Consider the following 19361-nt stretch of genomic DNA (forward strand, 5'->3'; position numbering starts at 1 on the left):
TCTTTGGGTGTTTTTCCCCCTATTTACTCAATTTTTATTTACTGTTAAATGCTAGAAACACTAGAAAATATTAGAAAAAACAACAAAAGAAAGTATTTTATCTGCAATCCCATTCTGTATTCAGTTTTCATCTAACCTTCTGGTCTTTGCTTGTATGTATATAGCTGTGTAAAAGTTGTATGTGACATATAACCTTTTCCACTTTTTTCATGTATTGTGTATTTCCCATGTATTTACAGGTTTTATTATAGGCTTTAATAGTTGCTTACTGTACCCTTTTACCTTTTCTTTTTCCATCTTTTTGTTTGCTGATTTAAATTGGATACTTTTTTCTTTCTTTATATTATTTCCTCAAAATCAGTCCTTAGGTTAAAGAGTATAGATTCCTGGCTCTTCGTATACCATTCAAAACTGCCATTCAACAGGATTTCGCTAGTTTTTGCTGACAGTATTAATGTATGAGTGTGTTCCTTTTACTTTAACTTTGCTAGCAATGAATATTGTCAATAGTCTTTTTGGTTCTAATTTATTTAGGTGTAAAGTAGTGTTTTATAAGTTCGCACTACTTTGATTGCCAGTCATATAGAATATTTTCTCCACATCCGTTTAACACTCACATCTGCTGTGCATGAATGGTCATTTTTATCTGTTGTGCATTTATCTGTTGCGGTCTTACAGTTCTCTAAACTGGAGGGAGTTTTCTATTTCTTCGATACATATGAAAAGAATATTTTTAAAAAGACTTTTTCTTTGTATTTTACTATTTTTTGAATGAAATATTTTCATAGATGCATGTCATTTCCCTTGAAATTTCTTCTACTGCCCAATCAATCTTCTAAGAGTGATCTATAGTTGATTTTATTTTAAGTTTAACCTTTATATCCATCTGGAGTTTATTTTGGTGTATGGAGTGAGGACCAAGGCAAGTTCATTTTTTTCATATTGTTATTTAATGATTCCAAACCAATTTGTTAAATAATTCTTTCTTTTCATATCATTTTATACTGTTTATATTATAATTTATTATATTTTTAGTGTATATATGTTTTTAAGCAATCTCTATGCCCAACGTGGGGCTCAAACTCATGACCCCTAGATGAAGAGTTGCATGCTCTACCGACTGAGCCAGCTAGGCACCCCTATGATTTATTATATTCTTATTTTTAATGTTTTTATTTATTCTTGAGAGAGAGAGAGACAGAGCATGAGTTGGGGAGGGGCAGAGAGAGAGGGAGAAACAAAATCCGAGGCAGGCCCAGGCTCCAAGCTGTCAACACAGAGCCCGATGCAGGGCTTGAACCCACAAACTGCAAAATCATGACCTGAGCTGAAGTTGGACGCTTCACCGACTGAGCCACCCAGGCACCCCTAGTATATTTTTAAATAAATAATTCCTATTATTTATTATTTTTATAAAATGAGAAATAAATTAAAATACAAATGATAAATACATTTGACACTCAAATACCAAAAAGGTTGATGATTCAATACTAAAGGATAAAATTTTCCTGTGCTAACAGTAGCTCATGCCTGTGTTATTCAGCTATGTTTAGCCAATTCTCAATTATCCATAGAAAAATAGAGGGGACCACACTGGAAATTCAGGAACCTTCATATACTTCAACCACCTTCCCATCAGTCTGTTTACTGGACAGAAGTATCAGAAGTAAAAGTGATTGATGTGGTTTAATCCTCTTGTCCCATCCCAATGTCCCTGTCAATATCTAGTTGGCAGCCAACGAATAGGAAAATGATAGAAAAAAGAATGTTAATAATGAGGACGTGCAAAATTGGAGGCTCCCGACAGTTGATGAGCGACCAACCTGGCTGTGTTCGGTTCAGGATTAGTCCCAGACTTTCTACTGCTTTTATATCTGTTCATTGGTACTATTCCCCAGCTTTTATCTTATGATTCATCACTATGACTACTATTTTAATTCCAATATCCACTGTGATCCGTAACCACATGCCCCCCCACTTTAAGGCATAAGTTCTCCTTAGTTTGTGTTCAGACTTCACTATGACAATACTTGCTATAAGACTGGGAACTATTTGGCAGTAAAAGATTTCAATTACACATGCTACCTTACTTGGACTTCACTACCAAATACTAAATGAGAGATGAAGATGTCATTAAAATTTTTGAAAAATCAAGTGAAATTTCCTTGTAAGTATACCAAATGCAGAGACACATCTGTTCTGTGGGCTATCCTCTGGTTGACTGTAATCCAGGATTAAAGATTAGCTCCCTGATCCCAGAGCTGACAAGGAAAAAAACTACACCTAGTTTCTGGCTAGTGAATCTCTTTCACGGCCCACAGTAACACCAGCCTGCAGTGGGGTATCCTGTCATCTGCTGAGGAGTTAGGCAGCTATAATCTGCCTTGTAAGCTTAAGCTGACCAGGCCGGTTTCTTATTTACTCTTGAAATAAGCCTTTCTGAAAGTCACATAATCAATTGGAAGACAATTAAATACAAGTTTACAGGATAATTCAAAAGTTTGTAAAGCTCCTGTTGACAGACACATAAGATGTATCCGTTGCTCCTCTTTATGAGCCTGAACCTACATTTGGGTCCTGAGACCTCCAAATTACCACCAAAATAATTATTAGACTGGACAAGTTAAGACCCTAAAAACCAAATGCAGTTCATCACATAAGCAGATATTAGTAGGTTTTATGTCTAAGTAGAGAAGAAGGAACTTTTAAAGTAGTAATAAATTGAGGGCGGTTATCTCTGGGTTGTGGGATGACAAGTGATTTTTATTTTCTTCTTTGTGTTTATCTTTATTCCCAAGTTTTAAAATAATAATACTGTTTAACATAGAAACCCCTAAAGTTTGTGTGACAAGGGACAGCTTTTTAACTTCCTTGAAGGCTTAAGACCATAGCGGGGGAAAGAAAGGTGGAATGTGCAGGGTGAATGGGATGGGAGGATGTATGAAAGACAGAGAGAGAGAGGCAGACAGACACATCCTGGGGACTGACAAAGAATTACTGCATGGAGCAGGAATGGATATTGTGATTGACAAATCCTGGAAAGCACACCTGGGATCGACAGATTTGCCAACAAATCCCAATACACTTATGGGAAAGGGGTATAGAAGGAGAGGCTGGTATTGGTTAAGAGAAGGTATTTCAGAAATATGAGAAAATGAGAAAAGAAAAATGAGACAAGTGGTGACTGATGTCAACTGGCTGTTGTGGAAAAGCCAGCAACAGTCTCGACTGAAAGAGATGAACATATTTTTAAGAGAGTCACAGAGTCCAACATGCAGTTATAAAATAAATAAAACAGTCTCATTTCTGATCTATATTTCCGGTCCTTTCCAAAATGTCTTGATGAGAGAACTGTTAACCAAATCATTTACATGAGGCTACCAAGATACCTATCAAAAGCCTTAAAAAGCCACAAACCCTCTTAACCCAACCACTCCCTCTTCTAAGAACTTATCCTAAGGAAACCAAAGACATGATAAAAATAATCACAGACATAATCAAAGATATGTGTGAAAATTAAATAATAAACAGATGTTCATTGCAGTGTAGCTTATGATCACTAAAAACAGCAAACTGCCAAGCGATTGAGGATTGCTTAAATAAATCTTAGCACATTCATGCAATTTAATATAATGCAAGCATTAAAAATGCTGAGGAAGTATGTTTCATGATATGGGAAATGTTCACAATGTGAAGTGAAAAAGCGTAACTAGTTTAACTCTGTATCTATTAAAGCACACAAACACACACACAATAAGACTAATATATATACCAAAAACATTAATAGTGGAAACTAGGGATCACAGATAAATAGTTTTACTTTTTGGGGGAAACTTACCTGTAAGTTACCAATCTTTCTACATATATTACTTTTGATACAAGGAAGAAAAAAATTCTTTTAAAGAATATAAATGGAGTTATAAAGAACACTAGGGCCATGTGTTCTCTTCAGATGCATAATGCTTGAATCGGTATATATGAATATGTAAATTACACAATGATGAGAGTTAATTTACTTTTCCAAAAGCTGTGAGATCTAGACATAATAATGCTTCTCAAGATTGGTTAGATACTTGTTCTTTCCTCACAATGTGAGCTTTCTGTGACCTGGCTGTAAGAAAATGATTCCTTTTGGGGAGCCTGGCTGGCTCAGTCAGTTGGGCGACTGACTTCAGCTCAAGTCATGATCTCACAGTCTGTTCTGTGGGTTCGAGCCCTGCGTCAGGATCTGTGTTGACAGCTCAGAGCCTGGAACCTGCTTCAGATTCTGTGTCTCCGTCTCTCTCTTCTCCTCCCCCCCTTGTGTTCTATCAAAAATAAACATTTAAAAAAAATAATTTAAAAAAAAAGAAAATGATTCCTTTTTACTACAACCTACGATAGGGCAGCAATTTTCAGGCACAGAACCATGTGGCTTCTGTCTGGCTTAGAATCAACCCAGTGGCCATCAGAATTTTTGACTGAATAAATTTTCAATAAAAAAGTTTCCATAGGCTTCATGCCCAGCGTGGAACCCAACGTGGTGCTAGAACTCACGACCCTGAGATCAAGACCTGAGTTGAGATCACGAGTGGGACGCTTATCCGACTGAGCCACCCAGGTAACTCCTCAACAAAAAATTTTTAAACATGCATTCACTGTGTGATTTATTTATAAATTATGTATCTGTACAGCTTTATTCAAATACCAAATATATATGAAAACACGCATGAAAATAGAAATTTAAAATGATGATAGGAGGAACAGGAGCTCTAACATCTTCTTCCTCATAACGCTGTGGATTGTCTTTATGTACCTAACTTGACACCACTTGACTGGACAGCTGCAAAAGATGGGCTTCAAAAAAAAGACCAACCAAATGTGAATCTGTTCCAGTCAGAAGGTTTATAGGAGATTGGTATGGGGTATTCATCTGATACTAGTTTTCTTTTTAATTTATATCAAAGTTAGCTAGCATATAGTGAAACAATGATTTCAGGAGTAGATTCCTTAATGTCCCTTACCCATTTGGCCCATCCCCCTTCCCACAACCCCTCCAGTAACCCTCTGTTTGTTCTCTATATTTAAGAGTCTCTTATGTTTTGTCTTCCTCTCTGTTTTTATATTATTTTTGCTTCCCTTCCCTTATGTTCATCTGTTTTGTATCTTAAAGTCCTCATATGAGTGAAGTCGTATGATATTTATCTTTCTCTGACTGACTAATTTTGCTTAGCATAATACCCTGTAATTCCATCTACATACTTGCAAATGGCAAGATTTCATTCTTTTTGATTGGCACCAGTTTTTTAAATCAAAGGTTGTCCAGTGAATGGTGGTGGTATGTTTATACAGGAAATGTTTCCCAAATCCACACTCTAACTTACCTTGCTGCTGCAATTTGTAATCAGTGGAATATGCCTTGCCAATGATATTCCATACAGGCCTCAAGCATCCAAATAGTCCTTCCAGAAACCCACCACTGCCGCTACCCGACCTGCTGAACTGAATCTTGATGTCTTCGGTTCCACTTGTGCTCTCTCTGTCCGTGGTGTTGCTGTTCCCCTGAGACACGGCCATTTCCGATTCATCTTGTTCCCTTAGCTGAAGAACGCTGTTCTCAAACTGGTCCCTGGAATCTTCGCTCACACTCGTCAACACTGTTGTGGTGATGGGGCTGTTCATGTTCTCGGTTAGCTCTGCGTGTACTCCCCCCTTTTCCTGCGGGTCCTTAAGAAGCTTGGGTGAAGGGTGGCTCCCCGTAGGTGTGAGCTCATCTTGTAGTCCATTGAAGGTTCTGTTTTCACTCAAGGGTAAGTGTGGGGAAGAGGAGCAGCTCAGGTGCTCCTGAGGGTTGGCCATCGTGCCATGAGTGTGCCCAGGATCCTGAGATGACACTCAGAGGATTAGGAGGACAGAGTTCTGATGCAAGAGAGGGCTCCAAAACCTGGGAAAACAGGAGGAGGACATGAGTTCACCCTTCCTTTCATCACCCACACTACTACACTTCTGTTTTTAATAACAAGAATATTGAAACAATGGGGATTGGTTAAATAAATACATCCACATGATGGAATACTGTGCAGCAATTAAAAATCATGCTGTAGAAGAGTATTAACTAACCTGAGAAAACGTTCAAGACATGTTAATATAAAAAACAGGTGAGAACAATATGTATAACATAAACCCTTACATTTTTTAAAAATTCGTATTTAAATTCCAGTTAGTTAACATACAGCATAATAGTAGTTTCAGGTGATATAATATGGTGATGCAACACTTCCATACATCACCTGGTGCTCATCACAAGTGCACTCAATCCCCATGATCTGTTTAAACCATCCCCCAACTTTTATTTGAAAAGACACATAAACACATATTTGTGTGTGTGTAAGAAAAAAGACTGGAAGAATACACTCCAAGAATTAACTATTGTTAACTACTAACTTTTGTTAATTCTAGGTGGTTAGATTTGGGAGAGGCTTATGTCGTTGTGTTTCTCAAAATATTCCAAGCATTCTACATTAACGTGTTGCTATAAAGTGAATGTTTGTGTCCCCCTCCTCCAAAATCCGTATGTTGAAACCCAATTCCCAATGTGATAGTATTTGGAAGTGAGGTCTTTGGGATGTGATTAGGTCAGAAAGGTGGAGCCCTCAGAGGATTAGTGCCCTTATAACAGAGATCCCGGAGTGAGGCATCTGGGTGGCTCAGTTGGTTGACTGTCTGACTCTTGATTTCAGCTCAGGTCATGATCTCAGGGTTGTGGGATTGAGCCTGCTTAAAATTCTCTCTCTCTCCTCATTCTCTCTTGCTCAAAAAAAAAAAAAAAAAAAATACTGGAGAGCTCCCAGTATTTCCTCTTCTGCCATGTGAGGACACAGTGAGAAAACAGCTGTCTCTGAACCAGGAAGGAGGCCCTTACCAGACATATAGAATATGCCAGTGGCTTGATCTTGGATTTCCTAGCCTCTAGAACTGTGAGAAATACATATTTGTTCTTTGAGCCACCTGGTCTATGGTATTTTTGTTATAGCAGCCTAAACAGACTAAGACATATATATTAGGTTTATAATCAGAAAAAAAAGTTTCCCTTCCCAAACAGAAATTAAATATCTTGATACACACACTTTTATTAAAAACTATATCCTGCTCATTTTTTCCCTAATTTCTTTAGTGTTTTATCTATTGGGGCATTGTTTTGCTTTCTAAAGTATTCATTAAGTCATTTAGATAAATGTCTTCTGTACGTGACAAGATAAATTCCTAAGATATAAAATTTGTTTTTACTGTACTAAACCAATTCTGGGGCACAGACTAAGCCCCAGTGCTTTAAACTTATTAATTGCTTTTGATATGTCCATTAGCACCAATTTTCCAGGGAAACCCAACCTCTGAAAAGAAAGACATGGGATTGCTCCAGATTGTCCAGATCATGCAAATTCAATCTTAAATTTATTCAATGTATGTCTATTATCAGAAATTTACTTTCTTTACAAATCCCTATATAATAGTTATTCCTTTCTTCCTTCACTCTGTATTAAACATCTAGAATACATTAGAAGTCAGGGTATGAAGATAATCTCACTTTACAGAGGAAGCAAGAAACAGACCAACAATGACTGACAGCATAGTGCTTATAATGAATCAACCACGTGCTCTAGGGGCACAGAATAGGGAGGGATACTTTCAGAGCTAGCTACCCAAAGGTGGTAACTATTGATCAGTGTTGGAAGTATAGAACCTCATCAGGCATGCAGGAGAGGGGTGAGTGAGAGAAGACGGAGAGGGTGCCACAGGTGTGGGGAAAGTATGAACGAGGGCATGGAGGCATGAAAGACTATGGAGTATATGAGAAATCGAAGTGGATGGAATGCAGGTTATATGTATACATAGAAAGATAAGAATGGAGAGAAAGTCAGGGTCTATGTTATAAGGAGCTTTGTATGCTAGGCTAAAAGACTTGGATTTTATGCTGAAGGTGATGGGGACTCAATAGTATCCTATATTAAGGTTTGTGGATAAAAAGAAATTATCCCTATTTTATTAATTTCTCATCTGCATTACGGAGACCCAAAATTTTTAAAGTTTTTTTATTTATTCATTAGGGGGGAGGGGCAAAGAGAGGGGGAGAAAGAGAATCTCAAGCAGGCTCCCAACTGTCAGCGCAGAGCCTGATGCAGGGCTTGATCCCACAAACTCTGAGATCATGACCTAGGCTGAAATCAAGAGTCGGACACTTAGCCGACTTAGCCACCCAGGCACCCCTCTGAGACCCAAATTTTAAGCCTTGTTTTCATTGCCTATGAGGAGCTTGTGTGAATGAACCAATGAAAATACCATATCCTTTGAAGTCTCATTCATTCATTTAAACATGTATTGAGCTCCTATCACATGCTATACAATGTGTTAGGCATTAATGAATGATACATATGTTTCTACTCTATAGGAACTTAAAATCTAGAGGGAAAGACCAAATGATGAGAAAAGCCATATGGTTAGATATGTAGTACACAGACATGAACAAGGTGCCATGAGGGCTCAGGAAAATAAACATCAAATATGTCTAGAGATGTCATAGAGGAAATGCTGTTTGGGTTGGAGGGTAAACCAAGTAAAAGTGAGACCTGACATTCCAGGAAGTCAAAGTTGGGTGTCCAACTTTGGCTCAGGCCATGATCTCATGGTTTGCAAGTTTGAGCCCCACATTGGGCTTTCTGCTCTCAGCAAAGAGCCCTCTTCGATTCCTGTCTCTCTCTCTCTGCCTTTCCCCTGTTTGTGTGCTCATGCTCTCTCTCTCTAAAAAATAAATAAATGTTAAAAAAAATAAAAAAAAGAGGTAGGACTTGAGATGAATCTTTGAAAAGAGGATGATTTGAGATCCATAGAAGAAAGGAAGTCAGGTTGGCTAAGGGAATTAGCAGAGGCAAGCAGAAACCACCTGCGCATGTGTGAGAAGTTTGGTAACTCAGAAATAATGGAATAGCCAGCTAATGTTGGGGAGCAGTTAAGGTAATGCCTTTCCTTCATATATGGGTTCTGAAAGTTCATAAAATGATGCAGATGATTTTTCCTTTAAATAAATCAGAGAGATGAGGTTGGGTTGGATGAGGTTAGCTTAGAGGTGGACTTAAATTCTAGGGAATGGAGAAATTTGGGAGCTAGGAAGCTGCCTGGGACTATAAGGTTGGGGGGAAAAGTAATAAAAAGAAAAGCTGAAGCCCTCTGTTACAGCAATAGCTGTTTGCAGAATTGACCCTCATTCCTGTCACCCTATCCTCCCCACCCCATTCCTTTTGTGCTGATCTCTCAGCTTTCACATTACTGATCCCTTTGTTTTGTTTTCCTGCTGATTTCTTGCCACAACCTTGAGCTCTCTTGACTTTGCCCTCTCTTACCTTGCTCTGATTGAGGTCTTTTAAGACTGCTGACTCGATACTATCTGCCCTGGCCACTGCCTCAGCAGTTACTTCCAGTCTACCTTTCCCAGTTGGGACTCATGGTTATGCTATACAGCACAGGGTGTACATCGTGCTTTTGGCTCACATCAGACTTCAGGGTAATGCAAATACCCAAATGAATATGTGAATTTCAGCCAAACACCTATTTGTGCAATTTGTTCTTTGAATCTGACTATAGAACTTTATGTTAATTCCTGGTGAATTTCCATTTTTGTCAGTTTGTATTCTGAGTTTCTCCCTAATGACACCACATTGTAATGAGTTCATGCACTAAAAGTTAGAAAAATATGTTTGTTTTGTAACCTTTTCCTACTTCTAAGAGGTTAAGGGTGCACATGAAGCAGACTAGTCCCCCCTGGCACTGGGAATGAGTCTAAGGAAGAGAACTTCAGCATGCTCATCAACTTGGTTTGATTTTTTTTTTTTTTTTGAAGTTTATTTATTTTGAGAGAGAGAGAGAGAGAGAGAGAGAGAGCACATCAGGGCAGGGGCAAAGAGAGAGGGAGAGAGAGTCCAGGCAGGGTCCATGCTGTCAATGCAGAGCCTGATGCAGGGCTCAAACACACCAACCGTGAGATCATGACCTGAGTAGAAACCAAGAGTCAGGCACGTAAACTACTGGACCACCCAGGTGCCCCTTGGTTTGACATTTATCAAGGAATGTCTAGCAAGGAATATGGTCCAAACGACTTGCTTTACCTATGAGAATAACATTCATATGTTCAAATTCAAATTCCTATGATATTGCTGACCTGCTCAATGCAACAGCTAATCAGTGGCAGAGCTGGAAATGAATTCTCCTTCCTCATCCTACAGTCTTTCCCTAGTCTGGTTGTTTGTTTATTCAGACAGAGAGATACAAATAGCTGTGGTATCATGATCATTGATGACAAAAACAATAGTAATTCTCACTGTTATTTTATTTTATTTTATTTTTTTTTTTTTTAATTTTTTTTTCAACGTTTTTATTTTTATTTTTGGGACAGAGAGAGACAGAGCATGAATGGGGGAGGGACAGAGAGAGAGGGAGACACAGAATCGGAAACAGGCTCCAGGCTCCGAGCCATCAGCCCAGAGCCCGACGCGGGGCTCGAACTCGCGGACCTCGCGGACCGTGAGATCGTGACCTGGCTGAAGTCGGACGCTTAACCGACTGCGCCACCCAGGCGCCCCTCTCACTGTTATTTTAGATGCACTAAAGACACTCTCAAGAAAGCACAAGTATCCACCTAGAGGGATGACTGTACCAGTCAACAGAGCCGCGACAGGCCATCCAGCTACTGGCAACTCAGCAGTGCTCTGGGAGGGGGCACAAGCAAGGGGAACCTCAAGGCGTGTATAAAGATGTGTACAGTCCAAGAGGCTTCCCTCTGTTCACCAAGAATATCAGGTCCAATCTCAACCAACAAAGGCAGAGAAATGGAGAGGCACAAGAACAAAGGGAAATAAATCATTCCGTGACTGTCTTAAAATATGAGCAGAGCTGACTACGTTTAAGAAGAGTGTAGGAGGGTAAAGATAGCTAAATTTTACCTGTGTGTATGTGAACACACCCACACACTGCCACTGCACAGTGAAGAAGCTGGTAAGTGCAAACAGGCAACACAGGCAGCCCCACTCTAACTGCTCCTTTGCCATCTCAGTGCCTCTCTCCCTGTCCAGATTTGGCTCAGGCACCCTCATGGCAACTGTTTGGATCTTTTAATTCATGAGAAGTCAAAGCTAGTATTGACCAGAAAATATTAAAAATGAAAACAGAAAAAAAAATGAGGCAAAATTTTTAAACATTGAGAGTCAAATGGAGAAAGATAAGGAAGAGCAGGAGGGTAAAAGGGAAAGGTTGGAATGTCACCTTTCTCAGTAGGAAGCTCTGTGAGCAGGGGTGCAGGGGAAGTGATGCTGCTGTTACCTTTAAGGGCTTTTGAATCTGCCAGAGGCACAAGGTAGTGCTTCCATATCTGCCCTCCCGGCACATTTCCCTTGCCCTGTGAATTTCTCAGCTCCAAGAGGAGGAAGTGGTTTGTGCAAAATTAGTAGGTAGGGGCTGGAGACGGTAGCAGCTGTGCATTTGCCAGGGCACTGCCAATTTCTGGAAATTACCTTGGCTTTGTGCCAAAATGGATTCGGCACAGAGAAAAGGGAATGGAAGAAGCGATGTGGCCAGATAGCCCTTGAGTTCTTGTGTTTTTCTTATATAATACAAAAATTTCCAAGTTGCTAATAAAGGGTACTTTTATAATAGATTAGGTTTTGAGTTTTATACCATAAATATGAGTATGTCAAAGATTTTGGAAGAATTTGCCCCATAGATAAAGTTTTTGGTATAACTAAAATTGAATAAAATTATAAATTAAGAATTATTGCTGAGATTTCTTGAATGGCATTAAGCTATCCCCAAGCTGTCTTCTCTTTGCTTGGCATTTTCTGGACTTAAAATAAATCCAACTCTTCCATCTCTACAATTCATATAACAGTATCTAGGGCATAAGAGACATTTCTGCTACTAAGGCATCATTCCCATTTTAAAACTGGGATTAAGCTACTTGTTTGTAGTAATAACATAAAATTGATCTCCCCAGGCTAGAGGTCTGTTAATAAGATCCTGATTTGAACTTAAAGAAAAAAATAGATAGCTTTTTCTAATGGAACATAAAAAATCATAAGTATGTGATTTAAATTAGATCAAAAGAGTGGCCTACACATCCCTACAAAGCAGCTCCAGCCACTTCTCATCCTGCAAGCAGCCCCAGCAGGGACCAGCACCACTGCAAAGTGACTCCTGCCCTGGAAAGGGGAAGGTAACCACACACACCAGTTCCACTACAGCCACAGGAGGCAAACCTTATAACTGACAGCGTGGAGAGTGCCCTGCCAATCAGTACATCTGTAGCCCCAACATACAGTCTGGGGGCAGTCATCTGATCCTACTGCTGGCCTTGCCTACCAACAAAAACCTCTCAAAGGCAGCATAGGGAGAGAGCCCTGGAGTTCAGGGTCACTGCAGCCCAGGCAGAGGGATTGGAGGCAGGTATCCAGTTTGTCTGCAGGACTGCCCATCAATGAAAGCTTCTCAGGGGACAATGTGGGGAGAGTGTCCTGCATTTGATTGTGGCCTGGGCAAATGAACTGAGGGCAGGTATCTGGTCTTACTGTTGACACTGACCAAATACAAGCTTACAGCAGCCCCAGACCTGCCCTTTAGCACAGGAACCAAACCTGGCCCACGACAGGCAAAGTGGGCCATTGCAGCTAAATGGACTGAAGGCAAATGAGGCTCAGCCACAACAGTAAGGTGCACACAACCCACATAGGAGATTCCCCTGAAGTGCTGGTTTTGGTGAACAGCGGACACTATGCTACAGGGCACAACAAGACCTCTTCTTCAAAAGGCCACTATTTTTTCAAGATCAGGAGACATAAATGACTTTCCTAACACACAGAAACAGACACAGAGAGATAAAATGAGGAGACAGAGGGATATGTCCTAATGAAGGGACATGACAAAGTCACAGCAAGAGAGCTAAATGAAACAGAGATAAGCAATATGCCTGATAAAGAACTGAAAGTAATGGTCATAAAGATACTCACTCAACTTGAGAAAAGAGTGAAGGATCTCAGTGAGATCTTCAACAAAGAGATAGAAAATATAAAAAAGAACCAATAAGACATGAAGAGCTCAATAACTGAAGTTAAAAACACACTAGAGGGAATGAGGAGCAGATTAGAGGAGCAGAAGAACATATCAGCTACCTGGAGGACAGGGTAATGAAAAGCAATCAAGATGAAAAGCAAAAAGGAAAATGAATAATTAAAAATGAGAATAGGTTAAGGGAACTCAGTGACATCATCATGCATAATAACATTTGCATTATAGGGATCCCAGAAGAAGAGACTGAAAAAGGAGCAAAAAAATTTATTTGAAGAAATAATAGCTAAAAACTTCCCTAATATGGTGAAGTAAACAGAAATCCAGATCCAGGAAGCACAGAGAGTCCCCAAACAAATCAACCCAAAGAGGTCTACACCAAGACACATAATTATTAAAATGGCCAAAAGTAGTGATAGAGAATTTTAAAAGTGTCAAGGGAAAAGAAAATAGGTACATACAAGGGAAACCCCATAAAGCTATCAGCTCATTTTTCAACAGAATCTTTGTAGGCCAGAGGGAGTGGCATGAAATACTCAAAGTCCTGAAAGAAAAAAACCCTGCAACCAAGAATACTCTATCCAGGAAGGCTACCATTTACAATAGAAGAAGAGACAGAGTTTCCCAAACAGAACTTTGAGAATTCAACATCACTAAATCAGCCTTACAAGAAATGTTAAAGGGAGTTCTTCGAGTATAAAGAAAAGCCTATAATCAGAAGAAAGAAAATTATGAAAGGAAAAAATTTCACAGGTAAATAGAAACATAATAAAAGTAGTAGATTAATCACTTATAAAACCAGTACAGAGGTTAAAGCACAAAATAAATAAAATCAATTATAGCTATGAAAATCAGTCAAAAGATTCACAAAATTAAAGAATGTAAAGTATAAGATAATATACATAAAACGTGGGGCGAGAGAATAACAATTTAGTGCTTTTAGAATGAGTTCAAACAGAGGCATCTGGGTGGCTCAGTCGGTTAAGCACCAGACTTCAGCTCAGGTCGTGATCTCACATTTTGTGAGTTCGAGCCCCACGTCAGGCTCTGTGCTAACAGCTCAAAGCCTGGAGCCTGCTTCAGATCCTGTGTCTCCCTCTCTCTCTGCCCCTCCCCTGCTTGTACTCTGTCTGTCTCTCTCTCTCTCAAAACTAAATAAACATTAAAAAGTTTTTTTCTTACAAAAAAGAATGAGTTTAAACTTAAAAAAAGAGTTGTCTACAATTGCACCTTACCTCTAACTTGCTCTCTTAACTGGGAATCGTCTACTGAAACTCCTATTTGAAAGGACAATAACCTCATATCAACCAAATTCACTGACCTACCTCATTCCTCATCTTTATAGTATTTCATTCAACAATCATGCATTCAAAAATATTGCTTCAGTGCCTAAAATTTACATATATTTTTCATTAAGATTATGAATACTTAATAATATTGAAAGTATGCTATAGCCAACAAAATATAACAATTACAAAACGGCAAATTCTCCATGGTAATATTACTTTCTGAACACTAGTACCTATAAATACAATCATGATTAAAGCTAAAATAATTTTTATGTAGGTTTTTTAAATAAAATTTTTAAATGTTTACTTATTTTTGAGATGGAGGGAAGGGCAGAGGGAGAGGGAGACAGAAGATCTGAAGCAGACTCTACCCTGTCACCACAGAGCCCGATGTGGGGCTCTAACTCACAAACCATGAGATCATGACCTGAATCAAAGTCAGACACTTAACCGACTGAGCCTACCAGGCACCCCTATTATTATGTAGGTTTAAAAATGAATAAAGATGCTTTATTTTCAGAGTTGTAGACTATAAATTTATCAAGAAATAGAAACTTGTGAGGCTTCAAATATACCTTAAATGCTAAATGCCTCAAATGCTAAACATATTTCTTGACTAAAGAAATGATTTCCCCATAACTTCATAAGTCTTTAATAAATAGTATGGACTATGGTAAGTACAAATATTCCAGAATAGAATCTACATTTTCTGACCTAAATCTGACTTGTAGTAGCTAGATAAGTTTACTTAAAATGTCTTAAATAGTAAGATATAGACATATATGCCTTTAAATATACAAACATTAATAAATACAAAAATAATTATATATGCATTCCAAGAACATAAGAAAATAGGTTTAAAAGGTCAACAGTGGTTATCACTGTTGTTCTTTTAAATGTTTTATATTTCCCCAAATTTCTAGTATTAGCATGCATTACTCTTTTAGTAAGAAGTTTTCAATCCAAATATCTGTTGCTTTATACACATAGACTAAAAGCTTTACTACTTTTGCATATACGAAAAATCATATGAAATGTTAAGGACGTTGTTGAGAAACCTGTCAGTGTTTGCTAAGGCTTGCAAACAGCTTAAGAATAATTATAAACTGAAAACAAAAGAATAAAAACAGATGACAACGAGGAAACAAAAGTTGACAACTCCTATTTTGTTTTTACCTTTTTGACTAGTAAGGATCATAATCAAGCTGGAGAAGGTAGCATAATCATGACTAAGAGACTGGAAACTCAAGACAGATGAAGAGACAAAGGTGTATCTAAGTGTTGTGATTATTTCCATCTTCTAAGGTCAAGATGAATAACATGCAAAGGCACTAGAACTCTTGCATTTAGGATCACAAAAACGCCCTTTGGTAAAGGATTACCTTTAGGAACTGTGAGCAAAACAGCTATCCGTGGAAAAGTAGAAGATAGAGAAATACCCTAATTAAAAAAAAAAAGGAAAAGGAGGCTTACAAAATACGTAGAATTATGAACTTGAATTAGTCCCTGGTAAAAGCTTCCAGTACACAGTAAGCACTCAATGAATGCTAGTCCCTTTTCTTCTTTTCTTTGCCTATTAGTTTATGCCTTCCCCTTCTCTTTTTGGATATCTATGGCTCTAAGATAAATAATTCATCAGACTGGTGGATGCCAGAGGGAGGTGGGGAAATCGGCAAACTGGGTGATAGGGAGTGAGAGGTACAGGCTTCCAGTCATGGAATGAATAAGTCATGGGAATACAGTCAATGGTATTGTAAGAGCGTTATATGGTTAACAGATGGTAGCTACAATAGTAGTGAGCATAGCGTAGCATATAGAGTTATTGATCACTATGCTGTGCACGTGAAACTAATGGAACACTGTGTCAACTCTACTATCCTTCAACAAAAACATAACAAAAATAAAATAAAATTTTAAATGACTAATAGCATAAAAAGATAAATAGTTCAGGAGGACAACTGAAATGACAGTGGAAATTAATTTAAAATTATTATTTAAGGGGCGCTTGGGTGGCTCAGTCGGTTGAACGGCCAACTTCGGCTCAGGTCATGATCTCGCGGTCCGTGAGTTCGAGCCCCACGTCGGGCTCTGTGCTGACAGCTCGAAGCCTGGAGCCTGTTTTGGATTCTGTGTCTCCCTCTCTCTGACCCTCCCCCGTTCATGCTCTGTCTCTCCCTGTCTCAAAAATAAATAAAACGTTAAAAAAATTTTTTTAATTATTATTTAGAATTAAAATTATTTTTAAAAATTTGGGCTATAATGCACACTTTAAAATTATTTCCCAATCAATTCAGAACCTTCTATATACTTCATGATATGGAGAGCAATATTGTGAGGGGATAGGAGGGAAAGCACTGTAGGAAGATAGACCTGGATTCAAATCCTCATCATTAACTTGCGCTGAACTCTCTAAACCTCAATTTCATTATATCCATAACTGGTATAACACCAGATCCCACGCACTTAAGAGACTAGAGAATTGCATGAGATCATGTATAGATAACACACCCAATACGCACTGAATCCTCAATACTTGCTAACTATCCAAGTCTTTAACTAGAAAAACTAGAATAAGAAGACATATGTCAATATGCTCAATATATATGTGAAATCAAGGGACATGAGAAAAAGGGAAAATGGAAGGTAAGTTTTTCGTAAGTGGAAAAGTGAGAAAAAGAGGAAAAGAAGGCGGGGAAAGATCAATACACTTAGAAACTGAGACACATTGAGCTTTTTACATTCATATGAAATTATAAATGAAGACACAAAGAATCAATAAACAGAGACATGGGGTCAAAAGGGCAAAAGTAAGATGGAAAACAGAAGAGGATAATCTCAAGTGTATGCAGCTTCTTTTTCATATTTAATTTCCTTTGTCTGTAATTTAATTATAGCAGTTATTTTTATTTTTTATTTATTTTTTTTACATTCCAGGGTTTAATTAAATTGAAAAAAGAGGGAAGGCTGTATGTAGCTATAGTAATGTTTAGGAGAGTATCAATGCTATGTCATTTCAATATTTGGGAGAAAAAAATTGCCATGTTTCTAAATTGCTATGTTAAATTAGGAGTTAATTTTATTGATTCAAGAAAATATCTCTAGGAAAAGGATGCTTATACTTTAAACAAAAGGGCAATTAGAACATAAGAGAATCATTGCAGAACCATGGTCCCAAGGGAGATCATGGAATGTTCTTCCCTAGAGATATGGATGGTTTCACACCATGTTAGGTGCTCTGCCTTTCAGGGATTGCCTAACCCCACTCTTGTGTCACCTAACTTTCAGCAATGTTACTACCTTCAGGCAGTTTGCCTTCACTTTCCTAAGGAAGGCTTATGTCCAGGGCAGAGTCTAAAAAGTTTGCTGTAGCTCTAAGCCTAGAGAACTCTGTACAATGGCAACTTCCCACAAACTTAGAAAAATTATAAAAAATAGTCCTTACGTGATAAATTTAATATTGTAGTAAAATGAGTGAGCTCTGGATTCAAACTCTCTGGGTCCTAATGCTGATTCTGTCCATGGGAAAGTTTCTTATCTTTGTGTGCCTCAGTTTCCGTTACCAAAAACCCTCATAGGGTTGTAATGAGGATTAAATAACACTTGCGGAGTGCTTAACATACTACCTGGCACAGAGTAAGCACTCAGTAAAAGTCTCCTATTTATATTTTAAATTAACAAACATTTTATTTTTAAGTAAGAAAGTATATGCTTATTAATAATAACTATATAATTAAAGGAGTAAGATCAAATAAAAACATATATTTTATTTTAAAATTTAATTTAACAGTTAAAAAGGCAAGAAAGACTTTATTTAAAACTATTGCAATAGGGGCGCCTGTGTGGCTCAGTCGGTTGAGCGTCCGACTTCGGCTCAGGTCATGATCTCGCACTCCGTGGGTTCGAGCCCCGCGTCAGGCTCTGTGCTGACAGCTCAGAGCCTGGAGCCTGTTTCGGATTCTGTGTCTCCCTCTCTCTCTGACCCTCCCCCGTTCATGCTTTGTCTCTCCCTGTCTCAAAAATAAATAAAACGTTAAAAAAAAATTAAAAAAAAAAAAACTATTGCAATAGAGGAGAGGGACAAAAAGCAGGAGGATTTGTAAACATTGGGGTAAGCTAATGAAAAATACTTGGAGGACTGTGAGGTGTGAGAAGTGGGAAGTTTGGTCAACGAGATTAGGCCATCTATGAAAACATATACTTTATTATTATTATTAATTTATCTTTTTAAAATTGAAATAGAGTTGACACAATTCATACAACATAGTGATTCAACAACTCTATATGTTATGCTGTGCTCACCATAAATGTAGTCGCCATCTGTCCCCATATAACGCTAGTACAATACCATTGACTGTATTCCCCATGCTGTACCTTTCATACTCATGATTTATTCACTCCATAACTGAAAGTCTGTATCTCCCACTTCCCCTGACCCATTTTGTCCATCCCTCCTCCTGATTTCTGGCAACCATTAGTTTGTTCTCTGTATTTATGAGTCTGTCTCTGTTTTTTGTTTGTTCATTTGTTTTGTTTTTTAGGTTCCACATATAAGTGAAATCACATGGTATTTGTCTTTCTCTGCCTGACTTATTTCACTTAGAATAATACCCTATAGGGTCCATCCATGTTGTCCCAAATGGCGAGATCTCATCTTTTTTTATGGCTAAGCAATATTCCTGTGTGTATGTGTGTACACACACATATATACACACCCACATACACATAAATACACACACATACCACATCTTTATCCATTCATCTAATCAATGGACACAAATTGCTTCCACATCTTAGCTATTGAAAATAGTCATGCAATAAACATAGGGGTACATTTATCTTTTTTTTTTTTTTTTTTTTTTTTTTTAATTTTTTTTTTTCAACATTTTTTTTTTATTTATTTTTGGGACAGAGAGAGACAGAGCATGAACGGGGGAGGGGCAGAGAGAGAGGGAGACACAGAATCGGAAACAGGCTCCAGGCTCCGAGCCA

General features: G+C 38.2%; 1 protein-coding gene across 8 annotated transcripts in view; it reads right to left on the reverse strand.

Moving 5' to 3' along the window:
- MAP3K13 (mitogen-activated protein kinase kinase kinase 13) overlaps positions 1–19361 on the reverse strand; it is a 170754-nt gene that overhangs the window by 41020 nt on the left and 110373 nt on the right. For all 8 annotated transcript variants that reach the window (XR_006193180.1, XM_042903685.1, XM_042903684.1 and 5 more), the window contains one exon: positions 5364–5923. Coding sequence is in view for 7 of the 8 variants with exons in the window: in XM_042903685.1 (XP_042759619.1) it covers positions 5364–5838 (475 nt within the window). In the remaining variant the exon portion in view is untranslated. The remainder of the gene's footprint in view (positions 1–5363; positions 5924–19361) is intronic.

This window comes from Panthera leo, chromosome C2 (genome assembly GCF_018350215.1).
Source record: "Panthera leo isolate Ple1 chromosome C2, P.leo_Ple1_pat1.1, whole genome shotgun sequence".
NCBI classification, from domain to species: domain Eukaryota; kingdom Metazoa; phylum Chordata; class Mammalia; order Carnivora; family Felidae; genus Panthera; species Panthera leo.